The following is a 21,336-nucleotide window of genomic DNA, read 5'->3' on the forward strand; positions in this document are numbered from 1 at the left end:
GTATGTGCGATTGATGACAGGGATGGTTCATGTTTTGCCGCCAGTGCTTGCAAGGCTGGCTCAGCCCCCCACAAGCCGTTAATTTAAAGGGCAGAGCCAGAAAGTGAATGAATGTATCGACAGAATTAAATTTGCTTTAAGAAACAGGTTTGCTATATACTGTACACAGATGTAAAATGACCCCTCAAAAAAAATAAAAAACGTCTCTGCCTGATAATTAATTTTGTCCTGTATGTCTTAATGATAGTCCATCATACTACAGAGTAAAAATGTGAATAGAACGTGAAAATATTTTTATTAGCAACGTACTTTAAATATCAGCATACTTGAAAAATGTGTGGCGCAGTTAACCTGAAACAGACTACAAGTAACGGACACGCACAGTCGTATTTCCCCCACAAAGCTTACCAACGTTAAGTAAATACTGCCTGAACAAAGAAACCGAGCAAGCAGGCTCGATATGAGAAGAATCTTGAATTGCGTAAACTGCTGTCCAGCCCAATGGCCGTGCAGTGGCGCTCTGACCCGCGATAGCGATGACAGCGCATGACTAAACGCGGCTTCGCTTTCATTTCCAATCTTGAGGTGTCCCGCTCGTGTACGGCTGCAGACTTCCGCTTCACGCGCTCGAGCTTACAGCGCCACAGATGCGCGCTCCTCTTTTTTTCTGCGCGCTGCCCGAGCGACTACGTATAGAGCATGCGCCATAGAGCACCGCCAGCGGTCACCGGCCCGAAAACGCAATAGGAAACAAAACGCAATTAAACAAACAGGTCAGCACTGAAATATATTCATTTTCTTGTAACCGATATGTGAGCCACCGTCAGCTGAGGGTGGTAATCGTACCCTGTTAACAATACCGAAACGGGCAGTGTGTGGAGAAACGTTTGGACGGTGTAGGTCCGGCGGCACGGCGTACCTCGCTGTTCAGAGTAGGGGCTGCGAGGGTAGGTCGCGAATGAAGAGTAGGAAGGAACTGGAAAGGACGCCCAGCGGACTCCCGGTTAAAGTTCCGTTGTCCCAGATTCTCCCTTGCGACTGGACCGTCTCGTATCGTACTGTCACGCGGGTCCAAGAGCACATTATTCACACGAGTCCAGTTCGAAAACGTTTTTTGGAAGGAGGCGGGTGCGCATGGATAGCGTCCGCGGGGTGGGGGCGGGATGGTGAGCCCACAAACCGGGTTCAAATCGGTGCGGCCAGGTGTGCTTTACGTTAACCGTGTGCTTCAACTTCCTGTTAGGAAGAGAAACGTGTACTTGGAGAAAATCGCCTGCAAATCAGTGATGTGTGTTTAGATTGTACCATGTGAAGGCAGATGTGGGTGGGGCTGGCTTATAATGATAGGTGAAGACCTGTGGCATCTACAATGTGTCGGTAAAAATGGAACCTACACTTATCCTGTAGGTTTAAATATATTCATATTACATCAGACTAATTATATGAATTAATTAACGATTGGTGCCAAATTAAACTCATAGTTTAAGAGCGTTAGCTTTAAGCTTTTGTAAGTTCTGAAATACGAAAGGTGTTAAATACTGTACTATCCTGTACTGTACTGTACTATCCTCCCCTCCCCCCTTTTATTAGAATGATCAGTGTAGCCTCAGTCACTTTGTGGCTCTTGGGCATGGAGGAAACACAATGCAAAACTGCCTTTCAACCAAGGTTGTTCCACCTTCTGTTATTGTTATTGTTATATTTAGCTTACGCCCTTACTTAAGGCAGTCTATGTGATTAGGATACATTACAGTAGTTTACATAATATATTTTTATAATCGGGCTCACAAGCAGATATGGCTTGCTCAGTTTAACACAGTCAGAGGCAGGGATTAAACAAGCTGTCTTGTGGTTTCATTCATCAAGTTGTTTGAATTGCTGACACATTTTAAAAATATTTTTGATGAACAGCAGTTAATTTGGTGTTTATTGATTCATAATTTAAAAAGTTTGCATTTTCAGAATATTGAGATACTTTTGAAGTAAATAACAGTATGGCTACATTAAAAAACATGCTTTTGTGTACCTTACACTCTTACCATTTAATGTAACTATATTATGTGTTTTGGAAACCTTAAAGTTCTTTGCTAGAGTAGAGTGCTCTGTAGAGTAGCAGATTGTTATGTGTTATAAAGTTTATGCCATAAATCGCCAGTAATAAATGCATATAATTGTTCAAATACCTGGTCCCAGATGAACACTGTTCTTCCAGTTTTTCATTTCATCCCATTCCTTACTCATGGAATAATTCGTCCCATTAAAATGTGACATGGTGTGATGGAGACATTGACTATTTTTTATTATGCACTCATTAGTTGCATGTGAGGTGCTAGATATGCTTGGGAGTTTCACCTTAATAGTACTGTGGAATTGGTGGGCAGAGGTATATGAAGATATGGGTATATTATTAACATTGTGGTGCATTTCATTTGACTTTAGACCAGCTCCAACTCCTGCTTGTCCCCAACGTTTTGCTGAGGTTTTTTTTTTTTTTTTGGCATATAGTTCAGTAATAAAACTGCATCTTCCTGTACAAATACCTGTTATCACAAGCAAATAGTACTTTTTATTTTGACCTATGCTTCATCATCAGATGTTTGTGATTTTATTTTTCCCATGGTGAGTGCTCATACCGACCACAATTAAGTCCACAGTCAGTCTCCTTCGGTTTCATGCTTTTATCTGTAATTGCAGATGACCAACTAGTTAAAGATAACTGCAGCACTGATTATAGTCTTTGCCATTATGTCTTTCTAGGTGCGTAAATCAATGTGACTGGTATGACCTAATTTATTCCTTTGCAAGAAATTGTTTTTTTTTGTTTTCTTACTATAAATTATCAAAAATGTGTTAACTCTACATATACTCTTTATTTCCTAGTCACAATTAGTTTCCCATTTATTCTTTTTCTAAATGCACTTAATTGAGATTGAAAGTGCGGAGAGCAAGAGTCTCTCTCTGGGTAAGGCAGATGTCACATTATGTGACTTATAGTCATTGGGTATGCCAGACTTGCTGACCGAGTTGCCCATCTTGTTGCCGGACCAAGTCAGTTTACATGACTGAAACTCACTGGGTGTGACAGCTTTAGCGACTGCGTGCTGACCTTCTGGCACAGTTGTACTCGCCCCCTTTTATGACAGCCAATAACATGCTGCCTGACAGAGCAGGTGCTGTATGAAGGGTTAACTGGTATGGTGAGTTCAGCTGCAATTGTGGCCCAGTTTTTCTTTAAAACGCAAGACCTCAAGACAGAAAAGCTTATTCCTTGTTTGGTGCATTATATGCATTATACTTCTGGATGAGCATTCATGCACACAGAGCCCACCCCTACGATTAAAGACGTAGTCAAACTTGTCTGATTTTATAAGGACAAGTCGTGGACTAGTTAGAGCAAGTCACTGGGCATGTTGCATTGTGCTACAGGCAGCCACAGGAGCATGCCACCGACTGTCTCCAACTAACTAAGACAATTTAATTGAATACTACGACTAAAAATATCTCAAAACATTGTTTAATATGGAATGGCCTTTACACTGGACAGAAAGCAGGAGCCAAACTGGTATGATTACGAATCTATTACAGTCAATATGCAGTCCTTAATTTGTTTATATAGGGCCGTTTTAGAGTTACCAGTTAACCTATTACCCCTGTCTTTGGGATTTAGGAAGAAAACCCAAATAGCCATGGGAAAACGTGAAAAATGCACACAACGACACATGCACCAGTGTTAGAAATTAACCCCCTTGAGATGTGAAATATCAGCACAGATCACAGTCATATAGAGCATTCTCTAAATGTTTATATATGATTGCAGACTAAAGAAATGGTTTATAGTGAAACTGGTTGTTTATAGAGAATTCCTAATGTTCCTAATTTTAATAGTTGAGAAAGTTAAGAAAGTTAAGTATTTTGTGCTGATAACAACAAGCAGTTGTCCAATTCTGTTAATAGTTGTTACAGGTTGATTCTAATTTACAAAGTAATTCAGGCAGTAATCATGAGTTGGTAGTATGGCTTCTCAACACTGAGATTGAGAACTGTTGTTGTTCCCTACCTGGGTCTTTGAGCACCACCACTGTTGGGAATATTGTGAATGTCTTGTGCCAGCGTTAACATACAAAATGTCTGGCCAAGACAAGATTATGGTGGTTATCTGGCAGGCTGTAGGTTGCCAGGGACAAAGACACCAGCAGGACAGAGAGAGAGAGAGAGGAAGAAATTAAACTGACAGTGTGGAAGCAGTACAGCACATTGTTAAGAACAGAGTTGTTTGGATGGAAGACTGATGCTGAAGAAGCAAAATCTTCAGGTGAGACAGACAAAAAAATGGAGAGATTGCAGCTTGGGGTTAATCTAGTAGTGTAAGGGAACCAAGTCCCCTACCCTCAGGAAGGTGGCAGGAAGATGATAACAAAATTATTTAACTAGAAGGATCAAGAGAGTGTTGGTCTTGTATATTAGACAATTTATTCATATTGCCAGATTCAGTATGTGAATTTTATATTGATGGGGAGAGGGAGTCTTTGTGTAAAAACTGGTTGTGAGATGTGGGGAATATTAGGTTATGTGGTTTAGAAAAAAAGATGTATGATGCTGTTTTTTTTTCTGAACATGTGCATATGCTGGAATGTTGCATGAGTTGTTATATTAGTATTAAAGTAGTCTGCCTTGTGTGTCCATTTTAAAACCGCATTAAGAGCTGAGCCACGCAGCTGTATGGCTAGGATGAACATTTTGAAACAGTGATTTGTAAATTTTATTTTGAGATGAACATGTTATATATAGAGCAGCTCATTTCATCACAAATGCAGGCTAGCCACCTGTACAAATACAGCCATTTAGTTGGAAATTTGTCTTGATTCTTTTCTTGCCAAAACAATGAAACAGTTTTATTCAGAATGTGAATGGAAACACTCTGTCTCCATATTTAAGATATACATTGTAATTGGATAGAATTTTAAAAAATGATGACCTTTTATTTTAAAATGTTCTATCTAAAAGAGCAGCAGGATTTTCCCAACTATCAAGTTAAACTTTAACAGAATTTTTATTTTAAAGTGTGCATTGAAATTCAACCCAGAGATTCTTGGGAATACTGTATATTTATTTCTTTGCGTATATGTTTACCGTTTCATACTTTGGGGGGGTGTTCTTGGTAAACCTAACTGAAAAACAGAAAAGATTAATTTTTGGCTAAATATTTAAGATAAACGTTAGACTTTGCACAATAATGTTGTGTATAAAAACACTACTAATAATGAGAACAGCTTAATTTTAGTCAAAACTATTTACTTACGTTTCATACATTGCACATCTTTCTAGCTTATATCTATCTATTATAAAAAGAAATCCTGTCCTGGAAAGCAAAAGTGGCAATAAGTGATCTTCTCGGAAGACATTTAAAAGACCCGCGAGACGAAAGAGACTTGCCATGGTGCGTCTCACGGGAACATAGACCGAGAGTCTTGCAAGACACGACCTACTTACAAGAAATATCAACAAATAGGGCCACAGACAAAAAAAACACATCAGTAGTGTAAATGTAGTCATGCAGTACACACAGCTCCAGGGCTTTCAGTGCATATAAAGAGTATAAGGTCAATACAGTAGAAATGAATAGGGTAGAAATGAAATGTCGACGACTAAACGAAGAAGAAAGAAAAGCATGGAGAAAAGAGACTCAAATGCGGTGGAGAGAAAAAAATGCTAAAAAGAAAAACAATAATCTAGGTGCAAATTTAGAAAATAAGGAAAGTGATAATCAGCCCGGAACAAGTGGAATTGAAAACAAAGCACATCCAATAGGGCTCAGAATTAAAAGATTAGAACTTCATAAACAGGAGCAGAGTTATACGTCCTGCAAGAAAGAGATTTAACCACGCTGGGCCGGAAATAAAGGACAATTATTGTTTTTACAACGTCACGCGAGATAAGTCAGTGAGCCATCATTTAAAACAAGTCCACAGACATCTAACTAAGCAGGTGTTGGATTGCTTTTGGCAGACACGCATCATGTGCTCCCAGCTCTTAAAACAACGACATGCGACAAGCAGAACAGGCAGCTCACCAGCAGGTTGAAGCCTTTTTTGTTTTAAGTCACTGATAGGTCCGATTGAGGGGGGCGGAGTACAGACGGAAGACTGATAGCGGGGTACTGATTGATGCGGTAAGGGGAAGGCGAGACCCGGGGGAGGAGGGGTTGGAGAGGGTGCTAGACAGTTGTGTTTGGGGTTACGAAGTTGGCGATTGTTAAGTAAAACTTTTGTGACACTTTATTATGTCAGTCGCTACAGTATCAAAAAAAATAAAGATAGTAAAGATCTCATTAGCGCAAACAAAAGGTAATTAATCATCAGAGCCAGATGTAATTGAAAAAATAGCAGGACAAAGCAAGGTCGTCCCACAACAGTTAAAGCAACGACAAGTTTAATTTCAAAGAATACACAATTCGGTCAGGTGTATATTTATGATGACGGAGATGCGATGCAAATTTTAACAGGCGACAAGAAAAGTGATGTATATATTCCGCGAATAACATTAGACACCAAAGGAGATCTTGACATGCCATTCGTATTAAAATGTTTACAGTTTACCGTGAGAATAGCTTTTGCTATGACAATTAACAAATCACAGGGACAACTATTAGAAAACGTCAGATTATTTATTAGAGAAACAGAAACAATATTCACTCACGTGCGATTATACGTTGCATTGTCACAATGAATGTCCAAAAACGGATTCAAAATTCTATGCGATCTTGAAGAAAAGGTAACTCCAAATATTGTTTTTAATAAACTTTTAAAGTAAAAAGTGCAACTAATGAAACTGAAACAATTCCAAAGAAAAAAAAAGCTTTTAAAATTGTATATCCAATTAACCAAACAGCGACACAGTGGCGCAGTGGGTAGCGTTGCTGTCTCGCAGTTAGGAGACCTGGGTTCGCTTCCCTGGTCCTCCCTGCTTGGAGTGTGCATGTTCTCCCCATGTCTGCGTGTCTTTCCTCTGGGTGCTTCTTCCCACATTCCAAAGACATGCAGGTTGGGTGGATTGACGATTCTAAATTGTCCCCAATGTGTGCTTGGTGTGTGTGTGCGAGCCCTGCGATGGGCTAGCGCCCTGCCCGGGGTTTGTTTCCTGCCTTGCGCCTTGTGTTGGCTGGGATTGGCTCCAACAGACCTCAGTGACCCTGTAGTTAGGATATAACAGGTTGGATGATGGATGGATGGATTAACCAAACACAGGGGTTGGCGAGTGAAGCGCCCTAGTTAGTTTATATTATCAAGAAAACAGGCAATCCAGAGTTTCAATAAAGGTTAATTTACACAATTTGTTTCATCTTTTTTTTTTTGTGAACTTTAGGGGTACAACTTTGTTCTACTAGTCTTTGCTCCTAACAGTTTTCATGCTTGCTTTAAATAGGCATCAAAGAACGTTCAGAATAGAAGAGAATCAAGAAAAGTTTTTGTATTTTGCTTACTCCAGATTACAGAATTTTGCCTTTGAAACTAGTGAGTGGTCGGCCCAGTAATCCTTATGTGAAAGCATCCAACCTTGAAGTGAATAAACTTATATTAAATCACAGTGAATTTTCAAAGGGATACACTACACCCAATTTGGTTGTGTCATTTCTTTGTTTATTTTTGTGTGATGCTCCTGTTCATATTATGCCATTCATTGCTTTGATTAGTTGCCAACATATCCCTCCCCTTGCGCTACTTGCAATACTGACTTGGAGTCTGTGGGAAAGTTAAATAGTCTTTTCATTTGTCATGCACTGCAATTCACTTAAGGTGGCAGCTCATGTGACACAGGAGTGATGTGATTTTAGCAACTACTGGCCTTCTATGTGACATGTCTAAAACTTGTTGGAAGTTGTTCAGTACAGCTAAAACAGTAGCTTGAGCACCCACCCCGCCAAGCAAGCAAAACCCAAGGTAGTGTTGAGCAAACATTAAGTTTCACTGCTGGGACAAAGCACAATGCAAATACTTGTGTCATATGAATCATCCAAAACATCACCATGCGGTTATCACATAAAGTGTACTTTGCTGCAGAGTCGTTGATAGTTCCTTGTCTTAAGTCTTATACATTTGAGCATGTTAAAATGATATCTGTTGAAATTATATGATTGCACATGTTGTGAATAGAACATTTTAATATCCATGTAAATGCCTAATTTACATTTTGAAATATTTGAAAAAGTAATACATGCAATTGCAGCATTATGAAATATTTGTAAAAGTAATGCATACAATTGCAGTCATTACTATTAGTAATTGTGACTTCTAAGATATGATTGTATGATTATTAAAAAAAAATCAGTGATCACTAAGAGAGTAAGCTGTGAAAACTTGAACTGAGATGAAGAGAGAGGAACAAAGAGAATGGATAAGGTGCAGTGAACTAGGAGGTATGCAAAGAATGCAATATTTGTAAGATGCATATAAAAGAAAATCTTATGGTGCTGACGATAGAATAATTAAATAAAATACTCAGTTCAGAGGTCTGTGTCTGAGTAAGAAATGGTGATGAAGTGAAAAAAAGTGTTGTCTTAGGCTGCTTGATGAATTATGATTCAAACTTATTGCACTATTATAGATGACAAAATGTGTAAAACTTTTTTGTTCTTGGCTCTAGTGAGTCAGTCACAATAGGACTAAATCTGGTGATATTAATGTATTTCTATTTACAGCTTTTTCTGGATCCTGGGAAGTTAACCTACAAAGATGAGCTCAGGAAAAGACAACTTGCGGCTAAAGAGCTATAAAAACAAGTCTCTAAATGCAGATGAGATGCGGCGTAGAAGAGAAGAGGAAGGCCTGCAACTACGAAAACAAAAAAGAGAAGAGCAGGTATTATTTGAAGTGAAATTTGTGTGTAAACTTTTTCAGAACCTTTAGCACAATCTTCTTAATTGGGCACATTTGTTATTTGTTTGTGTTTATGTTAGAAGCACTGCCAGTGAAACAGCAAAGCATACCCTATGACATTTTTTAACTTGACGCAAACCCAGCTCCCCATGAATACATTTTCATTGATGAGCTAGGACTTAACTAAGTCGAGGAGACATGGAAGGAACATCATTAGTTAATATACTTTGCTAAAAGCCTCTAAGTAGTGTGAGGGAATAACACCACTGCACAGCCTTTAGCCACCAGGGAGTCCTCTGTTGCCATGCTATCACAGGTGACTGTAACACAGAACACATAATAGTATTACTTAATACACTGTAGGCTGCTCTAAGATGTCTAGATAAAGGAGAATATGATAGACCAGAGGCACCTATATATAAGGGAGGACCCAAAAATAACCGGAATTTTGTTGTTGTTAGGTTGGTACTTGTAGTACATGGTTGGGCCGCTAGGGCGATCTAGTTACACTCCTCACAAGTCAGTCTGCCAAGTGCCATCAGTCTGGAAGGTTGTGCTTGTGTTCAGTGAATTTTTTTGTAAAAGTAGTTTTGTGCAAGCGTCGTTTTTTTTCGATGGCCGATTATCGTGAGTAACGCGCGGCATTGAAGTTTTGTTTTCTTCTTGAAAAAAGTGTTACAGAAACTATTGTTATTGAAACGGTATGACAACCCTGAACCGCCCACCCTACTCACCGGATTTAGCTCCGTGTGATTTCTTTTTATTCCCTCGGATGAAAAAAGACTTGAAAGGAAGGCATTTTGCTGACGTCGAAGAGGTAAAACAAGAAACGATCAGAGCATTAATAGGCATTACTTCAGACGAATTTAAAAAATGTTTCGAACAATGGAACAAACGGTTAGATAGGTGTATTTCCGCCAATGGAGAGTACTTTGAAGGAGACTAATTGTAGTTTGTACAGAAAATTAAATTAAACACGTTTTAAAAATATTTCCGGTTATTTTTGGGTCCCCCCTCGTATGTCCTCATCAATGTGCTAAATTTCAGTAGCAACTGCTTTGACTGAAAGTATCGTTCTATATCTTTGCGTCTCCCTCCATATTTCCCATTCTTAATGTTAACATGAGATATAACACAGCAATGTTAGATTTACCATACTTCTGGATGCTGATTTGCAGCATTTTTCATTCTTTTTGTTTTCATTTACTGCATGTGTAAAACATTATTAGAAACTACTGTTTAAATAGTGAGGAACAAGTTAATTCATAGCTAATCAAAGTGTTTAATTTTGCAGCAAAGTGATGTTTTGGTGAGGATCTGTATGATGTTGAATACAATCTATCATTTTAAGCAAGATTACTTCAGTTGTAGTGAAATAGTGAACTGTTTTTAGATTTGTGCTGAAAGATCTGAGAAGACAAGGCATAATTTCAGACAATCTGTGTAAATATTTAAGAAAAACTTTATTAATGAAATTTGTATTTGTGGAAGAGAGAGTTGTAGTGTATACCACTTTTGACTCTAATTGTCTCACTATTTGTCTGGACTTTCACTTGTAAAGATGACAAAGGGGCCAAAATACAAAAACTGCATTTTTATTATCAAAATAAAGTACACTGGGTAAGTTAAAACGAGGGAGATCAGAAAGTGCCAAATATATAAAACAACAAACCAACTGTTCCTGTAGGCCTGCTTATTCTGATCTTGAACTCTCCTTACTAGATCTTGTGGTTTGCAAAGTTGCCCAACTCAATAGTACACCAAAGCAAGCCTCTTTCATATCTCACATTTTTCTCCCTTTTCTTCTGATTTAGAGTCCCTCTTCTTCCTGACATTTAAGCTTTTACCCCCAAAAATCCTTCCACTTCCAGGCTTAAATTGGTTTTGACTATGAGGTAGTTTTAGACTCTATTCCAAGGTCACTTGGTCACATGGTAGCTCTGTTTTTACTCCAGGACACCAGGCAAGAGCTACCTCTAATGGCACCTGATGTTCCTGCTAAATTATGCTTTCAGCTATCTTTAAATGGCTAAGTCTTCCTTCTACCCATTCTGTATACTTTCTTAAAGGCACTGCAGAATCCCTTGATTTCCCCACAGGACCGTGTGCCTTCTGGTAGTCAGGATGTCTTACAACCTCTTGCCTTTTCTTGTACCCTTTAGCCTTTCCTCCCTACCCTGACACACTAAGGAGCGGGTTAAGCGACACCAGCACTGGTTGAGATTGTTTCGCTGTAACATCCTGGAGGGAACAGTATGCGAATTTCTGATGAGGCAGCATCACTCCTTCACTTGTGCTCATGCCCCGTGCTATTCCTCAGGGATTTTGGTCCATATTGACATGCGAGCATCACACAGTTACAAATTTGTTGGCTGCACATCCATGATGCGAATCTCCCGTTCTACCACATTCCAAACGTGCTCTATTGGATTTAGATCTGATTACTGTGGAGGCCTTTAGAGTACAGTGAACTCATTGTCTTGTGTATATGAGCTTTGTGCCATGGTTCGTTATCCTGCTGGACGTAGCCATCAGAAGATGGGTACATTGCAGTCATAAAGGGATGGATGTGGTCAGCAACAGTAAACTGTGGCGTTTAAATAATGCTAGGTAATAATTGGTATTAAGAGACCCAAAGTGTGACAAGAAAATATCCACCACACAATTACACCACCACCACCAGTCTGAACCATTGATATAAGGCAGGATGGATCCATGCTTTCTTATTGTTGATGCCAAATTCTGACCTTACCATCCAAATGTCACAGCAGGAATTGAGACTAATCAGATCAGGCAATGTTTATACAATCTTCTGTTGTCCAGTTTTGGTGACCCCATTCAAATTGTAGCCCCAGTGCTGACAAGAGTGGCACCCAGTGTGGTCTACTCCTGCTGCAGCCCATCTGCTTCAGTGTTTCTAACATGTTGTGTATTCAGAAAGGCTCTTATGCATACCTCAGTTATAACGAGTGGTTATTTGAGTTAGTGTTACCTTTGTATCAGCTTGAACCAGTCTGCCCATTCTCCTCTGACCTCTTGCAATCAAAAAAACATTTTCACCCAGAAACTTCCACTAACTGGATATTTTCCCTTTTTCAGACCATTCTCGGTAAACTTTAGAGATGGATTAGATGATTAGATATTTGCATTAGCAAGTAGTTGAACAGGTGTATCTAATAAAGTAGCCGGTAAGTGTAGTAATTGGTGGTGTAGGTAGGGTGTGCGGCTTTGAATCTGCTCACTTACATTTCAGAATAGTTAAATGCATTTGATGCTACATGTCCTTCAATAAGCATTGCTGGCGAAAATATCAAATGCTCACTCGAGTTTTTGCCAGACTATCTCCAAAAGGTAGCATACAATGCTATTTATTATATTGTCACTTAAATGTTTACTCCCGAAAATGTTTTGAGTAATGCACTTCTACTACGCTGGTTTTAGAGCTGCAACAACTAATCGACAATAATTGATTATTAAAAACGCTGGCAACAATCACCTTCATTGAGTAGTTGATTACATCATTAGGCTTAATGCGTTGTGGCTTGTAATTGCATCACTACTCTCAACTGTGAATGCATTTGAAAAAAGGCAAATGGTAAGCAGGTGGCGGAATATGACTTTCAAGGTTTGGGAACACTTTAATCTGAATGCAGAAAAAAAGGTTGTGAGTTGCAAAATGTATAGGTCTGACTTTGTATGACATGAGAGCACATCACAGGTGCACAAACATTTGAACAGAAAACATACTGTTACAGGCTCTGAGGAGGAGTAAGACTTGCCATCATCCCAGTAACTTGAATGTCACTTCAGTATTATGTGATGCAGTTATGTGAACACAATGTTTGTTAGGCTAAGCATAGTGACATGACTTTCAATTTGAAATGAGTAATAATTTGACTCCTGTTCTCTACAAGCACATGCAAAAGAGTTTTATGATGGGTGACTAAAAAGTATGTGCCATTAGCCTCTAACTAGTACATGTTCAGATTTTCACTTGCCATATTTTCTGAATTATGTTGCTGCATTACAAGCTTGCATTCACATACAACATTAGTGTATGTGTGCTTACAAAAAATGGGCGTGATGAAACTTACGTACCAGTCCAAGCAGAAAACTTTTTTTTTCAGTGTCATATGCAAAGGAAATCAAAAACTCGGCAACTGTGCAGCAGTGAATCCAACAGCACATCAACTGCTACTGAAAGGCGTATCTCTCATTCCATGTGAAAAGGTAGGAGAGGGGTGTAAAAGAGAAAGTTCCAGACTAGTTGGCTATCAGATCATCTGGCTTTTATACAGTCTGGAGGAAGACTTGATAATGTGCAAGTGCTGCTGCAGTAAACCCAACTTAGCCGGTAAAACAGATTTTGTGGCAGGATCACACAGTTTCAAAAGTGAAAATTTAACAGCACACTCCTGATAGCAAATGATACGCATGCAACAGGCTGCGACAGTGTGTTGGCTGAAAGCAAATGTGCCAAAGAATCTTCTGTGGTAAAAGGTTATCAGGCACAAAAACAACGAATGGTGATGCAAAAAGAAATGAACTTTCAGATAAAATGAACTTAGCATATTATGTAGCTAATTTCAAAAATTACTGCAGATTTAAAAAAAAAATAATAATTTAGTCATGATGGTGCAAAACATTCTTCAGTGGTGGTCGGATATTTAAATAATGTTATTCCAGTAAAACTTCTCTATCACAGAAACTGAAAAGAAAAAAAAATTAATAACTTAAATTACATGTTTAATTTTGAAGTGTGTGTTTAGTGTGATTCTGAATTCATAAGCCGAATTGTGAGTTTAGTTAATTTATTGAAAACTGTTGTGTTTTATGGAATGTGTGTGTGTGTGTGTGCATGTGTGCACATTGCACAACCAGAGCCAGGAGTGCTACTAAGTGTTTTATTTCTATTTATTACTGTTTATTTTCAATGTGTTATTATTTAAATGTTGTATAAAAAACTATATTTTGTTTAAAATACCTACAGGTAGGCCATTTTTAAAAAATACATTTCTGAAAATTTTATACAAATCTGTTTATTTGATGAAAAGTTCCATTTCATGATCTTTGTGTTTAATTTCAAATGAATTTTTTAAAAACAATTCAGCTAATCGATTGATTACTCAACAAAATAATCACCAGATTATTGATTATCAAAATAATTATTACTTGCAGCCCTAGTTGGTTTCATTAAAAGTTTGTCACATGGTCAGTGATTTATAAATTTGAAAGTTAAAAAAAAATGGTAAGAATTGCACATACCACAGTAATTGGTTTTATAAGCAGATATAAGGCAGGGGTGATTGAACATATGAAATACAGTGCATCCGGAAAGTATTCACAGCGCATCACTTTTTCCACATTTTGTTATGTTACAGCCTTATTCCACAATGAATTAAATTCATTTTTTTCCTCAGAATTCTACACACAACACCCCATAAGGACAATGTGAAAAAAGTTTACTTGAGGTTTTTGCAAATTTATTAAAAATAAAAAAACTGAGAAATCACATGTACATAAGTATTCAAAGCCTTTGCTCAAGACTTTGTCGATGCACCTTTGGCAGCAATTACAGCCTCAAGTCTTTTTGAATATGATGCCACAAGCTTGGCACACCTATCCTTGGCCAGTTTCACCCATTCCTCTTTGCAGCACCTCTCAAGCTCCATCAGGTTGGATAGGAAGCATCGGTGCACAGCCATTTTAAGATCTGTCCAGAGATGTTCAATCGGATTCAAGGCTGGGCCACTCAAGGACATTCACAGAGTTGTCCTGAAGCCACTCCTTTGATATCTTGGCTGTGTGCTTAGGGTCGTTGTCCTGCTGAAAGATGAACCGTCGCCCCAGTCTGAGGTCAAGAGTGCTCTGGAGCAGGTTTTCATCCAGGATGTCTCTGTAGTTTGCTGCAGTCATCTTTCCCTTTATCCAGACTAGTCTCCCAGTCCCTGCCGCTGAAAAACACCCCCACAGCATGATGCTGCCACCACCATGCTTCACTGTGGGGATGATATTGGCCTGGTGATGAGCGGTGCCTGGTTTCCTCCAAACGTGACACCTGGCATTCACACCAAAGAGTTCAATCTTTGTCTCATCAGACCAGAGAATTTTCTTTCTCATGGTTTGAGAGTCCTTCAGGTGCCTTTTGGCAAACTCCAGGCGGGCTGCCATGTGCCTTTTACTAAGGAATGGCTTCCGTCTGGCCACTCTACCATACAGGCCTGATTGGTGGATTGCTGCAGAGATGGTTGTCCTTCTGGAAGGTTCTCCTCTCTCCACAGAGGACCTCTGGAGCTCTGACAAGAGTGACCATTGGGTTCTTGGTCACCTTCCTGACTAAGGCCCTTCTCCCCCGATCGCTCAGTTTAGATGGCCGGCCAGCTCTAGGAAGAGTCCTGGTGGTTTCGAACTTCTTCCACTTACGGATGATGGAGGCCACTGTGCTCATTGGGACCTTCAAAGCAGCAGAAATTTTTCTGTAACCTTCCCCAGATTTGTGCCTTGAGACAATCCTGTCTCGGAGGTCTACAAACAATTCTTTGACTTCATGCTTGGTTTGTGCTCTGACATGAACTGTCAGCTGTGGGACCTTATATAGACAGGTGTGTGCCTTTCCAAATCATGTCCAATCAACTGAATTTACCACAGGTGGACTCCAATTAAGCTGCAGAAACATCTCAAAGATGATCAGGGGAAACAGGATGCACCTGAGCTCAATTTTGAGCTTCATGGCAAAGGCTGTGAATACTTATGTACATGTGCTTTCTCAAGTTTATTTTTAATAAATTTGCAAAAACTTCAAGTAACTTCACGTTGTCATTATGGGGTGTTGTGTGTAGAATTCTGAGGAAAAAAATGAATTGAATCCATTTTGGAATAAGGCTGTAACATAACAAAATGTGGAAAAAGTGAAGCGCTGTGAATACTTTCCGGATCCACTGTATGTTAAATTTCATAAATGATCATAATTTATAAAATGCTTAGGTGATTTTTCAGTAAAGAAGCCTGATGCATTAGCTAGTGTAGTACTAATTAGGGTTATGACTTCTTTTAATTGTACAGAGACTTTAACTCATAGCTACCATTCACTTTTTGGGATTTGGTTTACTTATTCTTGTGCAGCTTGTGTTGTTTTGGTACCTTTGACAGCTTATAAACTTATAATTCTGACAATCTTCCCACTTTGTGACTTTTTTCTTAGAATTTATAATTTTAAAACTTGTTGAATACCAAAACATCTGAATTCCTCTAAATCATTGAAGATTTTTTAAGGCAAACATAAATTTGAATAAACATTGAGATCCTTTTGCAAGAAAAATTGAGTATCAACAATCTGTACTAAAATTTGCTTCTCAGGACCATTTCTTGTGCTGTATAAGCTGTCAGTTATTTATTTCACCGTGGATGGGCTGAGAATGGAAAGGTCATAGGTTTGCATCCTTATCCTTCTGGCTGGTGCAGGCTGTATTACCTAAATTTGCAGAAATTGTGTACTTTAAAGGAATACTGCACTCACAAATTATAAATTTTGTATTTGATTCTCATGCCGTGTTGTTTGTAAAAAAATATTTTAATCTCACATTTTCATGGAAAACACAGAGATAGCAAAGCTCTTGCTTAAAATAAAAAGTTGAAAGGAGACTGATTAAACAATAGCAATTTTTATACTTCTCGTACTACATAAATTTAAATGTCAGATATCCATTCATATGCTCACAATATTCCAGACATGTGTATTTTTGCCAAAACATTGTTAAACAAACCCATTTCCAAAAAAATCGCCTTATTTAAAACAGGGCTGAGGAATCAATACACAAAACATTCAACTCCAATCCTCAATTTATGGTACTACCAACTTTGACTCCATGCATTGTACCGGTCAAAAGTTTGAGGTCAATCAGAAATTTTCATGTTTTTGATAGAAATTGTTGCCTTTTTTATCAAGATACCATTAAATTAATTTTAAAATAAAGACAAGGCCTTACAAGTGTGCATAATGGCTATTTCTGCATGAAATGACTGATTTTTAGTTTATGGTTGCCAGGCCCCATTTTCAGCAACGATTTTGTCATTGTCCTAATAGTAGACTCCTATAGCTAATCCTTAATTAGTCAAGTGGTTATCCTGATTGGTTATTAGAGAAACCTTTCTAACTATTTTAGCACTACTGAAACTTGTTATCATGTTTGTGTTACAAGATACTTATATTCCTAAAGTTCAGTTCTATGTGTTTATTGTGTATTTACTATTTTATCACTACCAACATGAATCATCAGGCTACTATTTAGCACACTAACCTGTTAAAGTCTGGGTCTAAAGGCTGTAGCAATGCCGATGTAGCTTTTTTATATAATTTACTAAAGTAGTTACAAACATTGAGTAACATTAAACAAAATACAAAACTTAGAAAATTAAAAGAAGTTTACATTTTTACAAAAAGCTAAAAGAAAAAAGTTTTATTTGTAATAGTATATGCAGATTGGAAATTTTAACACGTACAATTTACACGTAGTAGGAGTCGGTACATTTTTACCGACCCCAACTCCAGTAATTCAATAATTGCTTATGACTCTAGCCCTGTGCATCATAGTAAAGCCCACAGAAGTTGTGGAAATGAAGCCCCACTTCTCCCTCATTCATTGATCAGGAGCCCTGATTACTCATTGGTGACCCAGGCACTTCACATGTTTTTTTTGGTTTGAATATTCCTCTGAAGTATAGCAGCCAATGCTAAAAATCTTAAGATGGGTCCTCTGCTCCTTCAAAGGACAGTTGTAATTCATCTATGGAAAATTGAACAACAGGACAGTTTTGCTTTTATATGATTCTCATGAGGCGGCACGGTGGCGCAGTGGGTAGTGCTGCTGCCTCGCAGTTGGGAGACCTCGGGACCTGGGTTCGCTTCCCGGGTCCTCCCTGCGTGGAATTTGCATGTTCTCCCCGTGTCTGCGTGGGTTTCCTCCGGGTGCTACGGTTTCCTCCCACAGACCAAAGACATGCAGGTTAGGTGGATTGGTGATTCTAAATTGGCCCTAGTGTGTGCTTGGTGTGTGGGTGTGTTTGTGTGTGTGCTGCGGTGGGTTGGCACCCTGCCCAGGATTGTTTCCTGCCTTGTGCCCTGTGTTGGCTGGGATTGGCTCCAGCAGACCCCCGTGACCCTGTGTTCGGATTCAGCGGGTTGGAAAATGGATGGATGGATGGATGATTCTCATGACTAATATGGTTAACATGTAGTATACATTTACTTAAGCAGAAAGAGATGCCCCTAAGTGTTAAATTTTGCTGACAATGTTATCATCTTGGTGAGATTTTCCAAAAATCTGATAAGACCAGCGTGTCAGTGCTTCTAACAAAACTTGTGCTAATGAAAAGTGGAATTTAGCTTAATACTGTAACAGATTTGGTTATGAAACTACTACACATATGTACCTTCTGTAGTTTTATGTGTTTTATCATGAAAGGTGTATAATCTATTTTTGTTGGTATATTAATTTCACCAAAAGCACCAAATAGTATTAACTATTTATTTAAAACTAGTTTATTAAAATCACATATGTGACATTTACTTGATAATCACAATTTTAACAATAGACACTGCCCCAATTTCATCATGTACTAATATGTCCTGGGGCTCTGTGAAGTGTAAGTAGTCTTAGTCAGATATACTGTAAGTAGCTATGGTTGCATTGTAAGTAGGCACTGTAAAGTGAAATATCTCGGACAATTATTAGCTGAATAATTTCATGTAATTTTAGAAAAAAATGTTTCATGGTCTTACAGTTTTTTTTTCTTATTTCAGCTGTTTAAAAGGCGAAACGTTGCTACTGCAGGAGTTTCTGGTGTTGGAGATGAAGAAATGTCAGATATGGGCTCCCAGGATGTTCAGATCAATAACTTGGATATGACCTCTGTAAGCTGCATAAATCACAGTACATCATTGTTTTTTAACTGCAGAATTAATTTTATTCTCTGAAAAAAGACATACAGTTTGTATTGTACATTTTACAGTAATTGGACATGATTATCTATCTGTAGTCATGGGATAAAGAAAGTACACTCTTCTTCAATTCTGTGAATTTGTTACTCTGTGTGTAAATCACAATTCTATCATCATCGTTAACTTATATGGTATAAATGGAGAAATCTAACCTCTGGTGACTGGATATAAGAGTACAAGGTATTTTTTTTTTCCTTACAGTTTCAGTAGTACCGAGAAAGTCTGTACTGCACTCATGCGTGATTGCAAGTTGACAAACTACTCTGGAAAGCACAATAATTACATGACAAAAACTGATCAAAATTGCATTTAAAAATGGTTAACTCTGGTGATGATACAGCACAGCATAAACTCATGTTCAAAAGGGAAAGCAGCAGAGGTCAAGTCTGAAAGTGCTTTTGTCTTCACCCAGTGGAATTTCAGCCGGAGAGTGCAGGAATTGTACTTGTTATTTTTTTAAAAAAAAAAAAAGCAAAACACACACACAAAATCTTGCGTTATTACCACTTTTATCCCATTATAGAGTTATTTCAAAATCAAATTTCTGCATGCTTTGTCAGCAAAATTACTTTATCGATCAAAAGACATGTAACTGTTTAACTTGTATTGTCATGCATTTGTAACAGGTGATGAAAAGATAAATGGATTAAGCACTTTTAAATAGTATCCCAAGCATCTGTCTGTTTTTAATTGGTGTATACAGTTCAGTGTCAGGCTGGAGTGCAACTTAGATGCATTCACGTTTGTGGGAAGACTGGCAGCAAAAACAACAGTTGTAGCAAGTTAACATCACCACAAGATTCAAACAAGGTGGCTGTTTGGCTTGTTTGCACCGGCAATAACATGAGTTGCTCCATTTGATAGTACCAAAATACAATACAGTGTTTCAGTGCTTAAAAGGGAAAGGCACATCCCCCTGTTAATAGAGCATGTACTGTATTAACAGAGATGCATAATTGCTAAAACATGCAGTTAGCAGAATAATCTAAACCGCATACTGTATGTCATTGCTAAATATGAATCTGCAAACATTCAATATGTGTCATTAGTTTGGCTTTTGAAGACAAACCAGTATTCATTACTATAATACATAAGGAAAATCACATGTCATATATTTGAGTGGTACATTGAAGAATGTAATACTGTCTCATAGTTACAAACTTAATTGAGTACAGGTAATGGCAGCCAAAGAAATTTTCTAATTCTGGATTTGTAAACAGGCTTAAGAAATAACAAAGTTTGGATAAGGCTGCTTAACAGTTCTGAAATAAAGGATTTATGTAAAACTGACAAGTTTGATTTCACACAGGAAGTTTTAAAGATGGGACAAATGTAGAAAGAAGGGACACATTTCAAAAAAATTACAGAAATAGGCAAAGTATTGTTAACATCAATAAATAAGGATACTTTAATAAAAAGCCATTGAATGAGATTTCTGTTTTTGCTATGGTATAGAAAGATGTCAAGTATCCTAAAATTTCACTGTTATTGTTATCAAATACAAAAATTCTGGTATTGTGACATCCCTACAGGTGACAGAGGAAACATTACAGATTTCAGCAGGGCTGTGGAGTCGGAGACAATTTTGGGTACCTGGAGTTGGGGTCAGAGTCAGCAAAAATGTACCAACTCCTAATAAATTTAAATTGTAATAGAAAAAAAATACAGCAAGTTGAAATGTCCCATTTCACAAACAATAGTCATAATTAAGTACTGCTCTGATGTAAGAATAAAGCCCAGTGCATAGTTGTGTTACTACTAGTGTGAAGTTCAGATGAGCTATTATACAACCTAACATTCACATATTGTAATCTGGATTATGATACATTACAAAAAGTGTTTTCATTTTATTTTAGATACAGTGGTGTGAAAAACTATTTGCCCCCTTCCTGATTTCTTATTCTTTTGCATGTTTGTCACACAAAATGTTTCTGATCATCAAACACATTTAACCATTAGTCAAATATAACACAAGTAAACACAAAATGCAGTTTTTAAATGATGGTTTTTATTATTTAGGGAGAAAAAAAATCCAAACCTACATGGCCCTGTGTGAAAAAGTAATTGCCCCCTTGTTAAAAAATAACCTAACTGTGGTGTATCACACCTGAGTTCAATTTCCGTAGCCACCCCCAGGCCTGATTACTGCCACACCTGTTTCAATCAAGAAATCACTTAAATAGGAGCTGCCTGACACAGAGAAGTAGACCAAAAGCACCTCAAAAGCTAGACATCATGCCAAGATCCAAAGAAATTCAGGAACAAATGAGAACAGAAGTAATTGAGATCTATCAGTCTGGTAAAGGTTATAAAGCCATTTCTAAAGCTTTGGGACTCCAGCGAACCACAGTGAGAGCCATTATCCACAAATGGCAAAAACATGGAACAGTGGTGAACCTTCCCAGGAGTGGCCGGCCGACCAAAATTACCCCAAGAGCGCAGAGACGACTCATCCGAGAGGTCACA

At 38.1% G+C, this 21,336-nt stretch overlaps 1 protein-coding gene across 1 annotated transcript in view; it reads left to right on the top strand.

The window, feature by feature from the left end:
- Positions 1–637: 637 nt before the first annotated feature.
- Positions 638–21,336, top strand: part of kpna1 (karyopherin alpha 1 (importin alpha 5)) — a 67,501-nt gene continuing 46,802 nt past the window's right edge. Inside the window, exons 1-3 of the mRNA XM_028800446.2 lie at positions 638–773; positions 8,696–8,855; positions 18,673–18,783. Of these exons, the coding sequence (XP_028656279.1) occupies positions 8,730–8,855; positions 18,673–18,783 (237 nt within the window). The 5' untranslated portion in view covers positions 638–773; positions 8,696–8,729. The remainder of the gene's footprint in view (positions 774–8,695; positions 8,856–18,672; positions 18,784–21,336) is intronic.

The sequence above is a fragment of the Erpetoichthys calabaricus genome, chromosome 4, assembly GCF_900747795.2.
Source record: "Erpetoichthys calabaricus chromosome 4, fErpCal1.3, whole genome shotgun sequence".
NCBI lineage: Eukaryota > Metazoa > Chordata > Cladistia > Polypteriformes > Polypteridae > Erpetoichthys > Erpetoichthys calabaricus.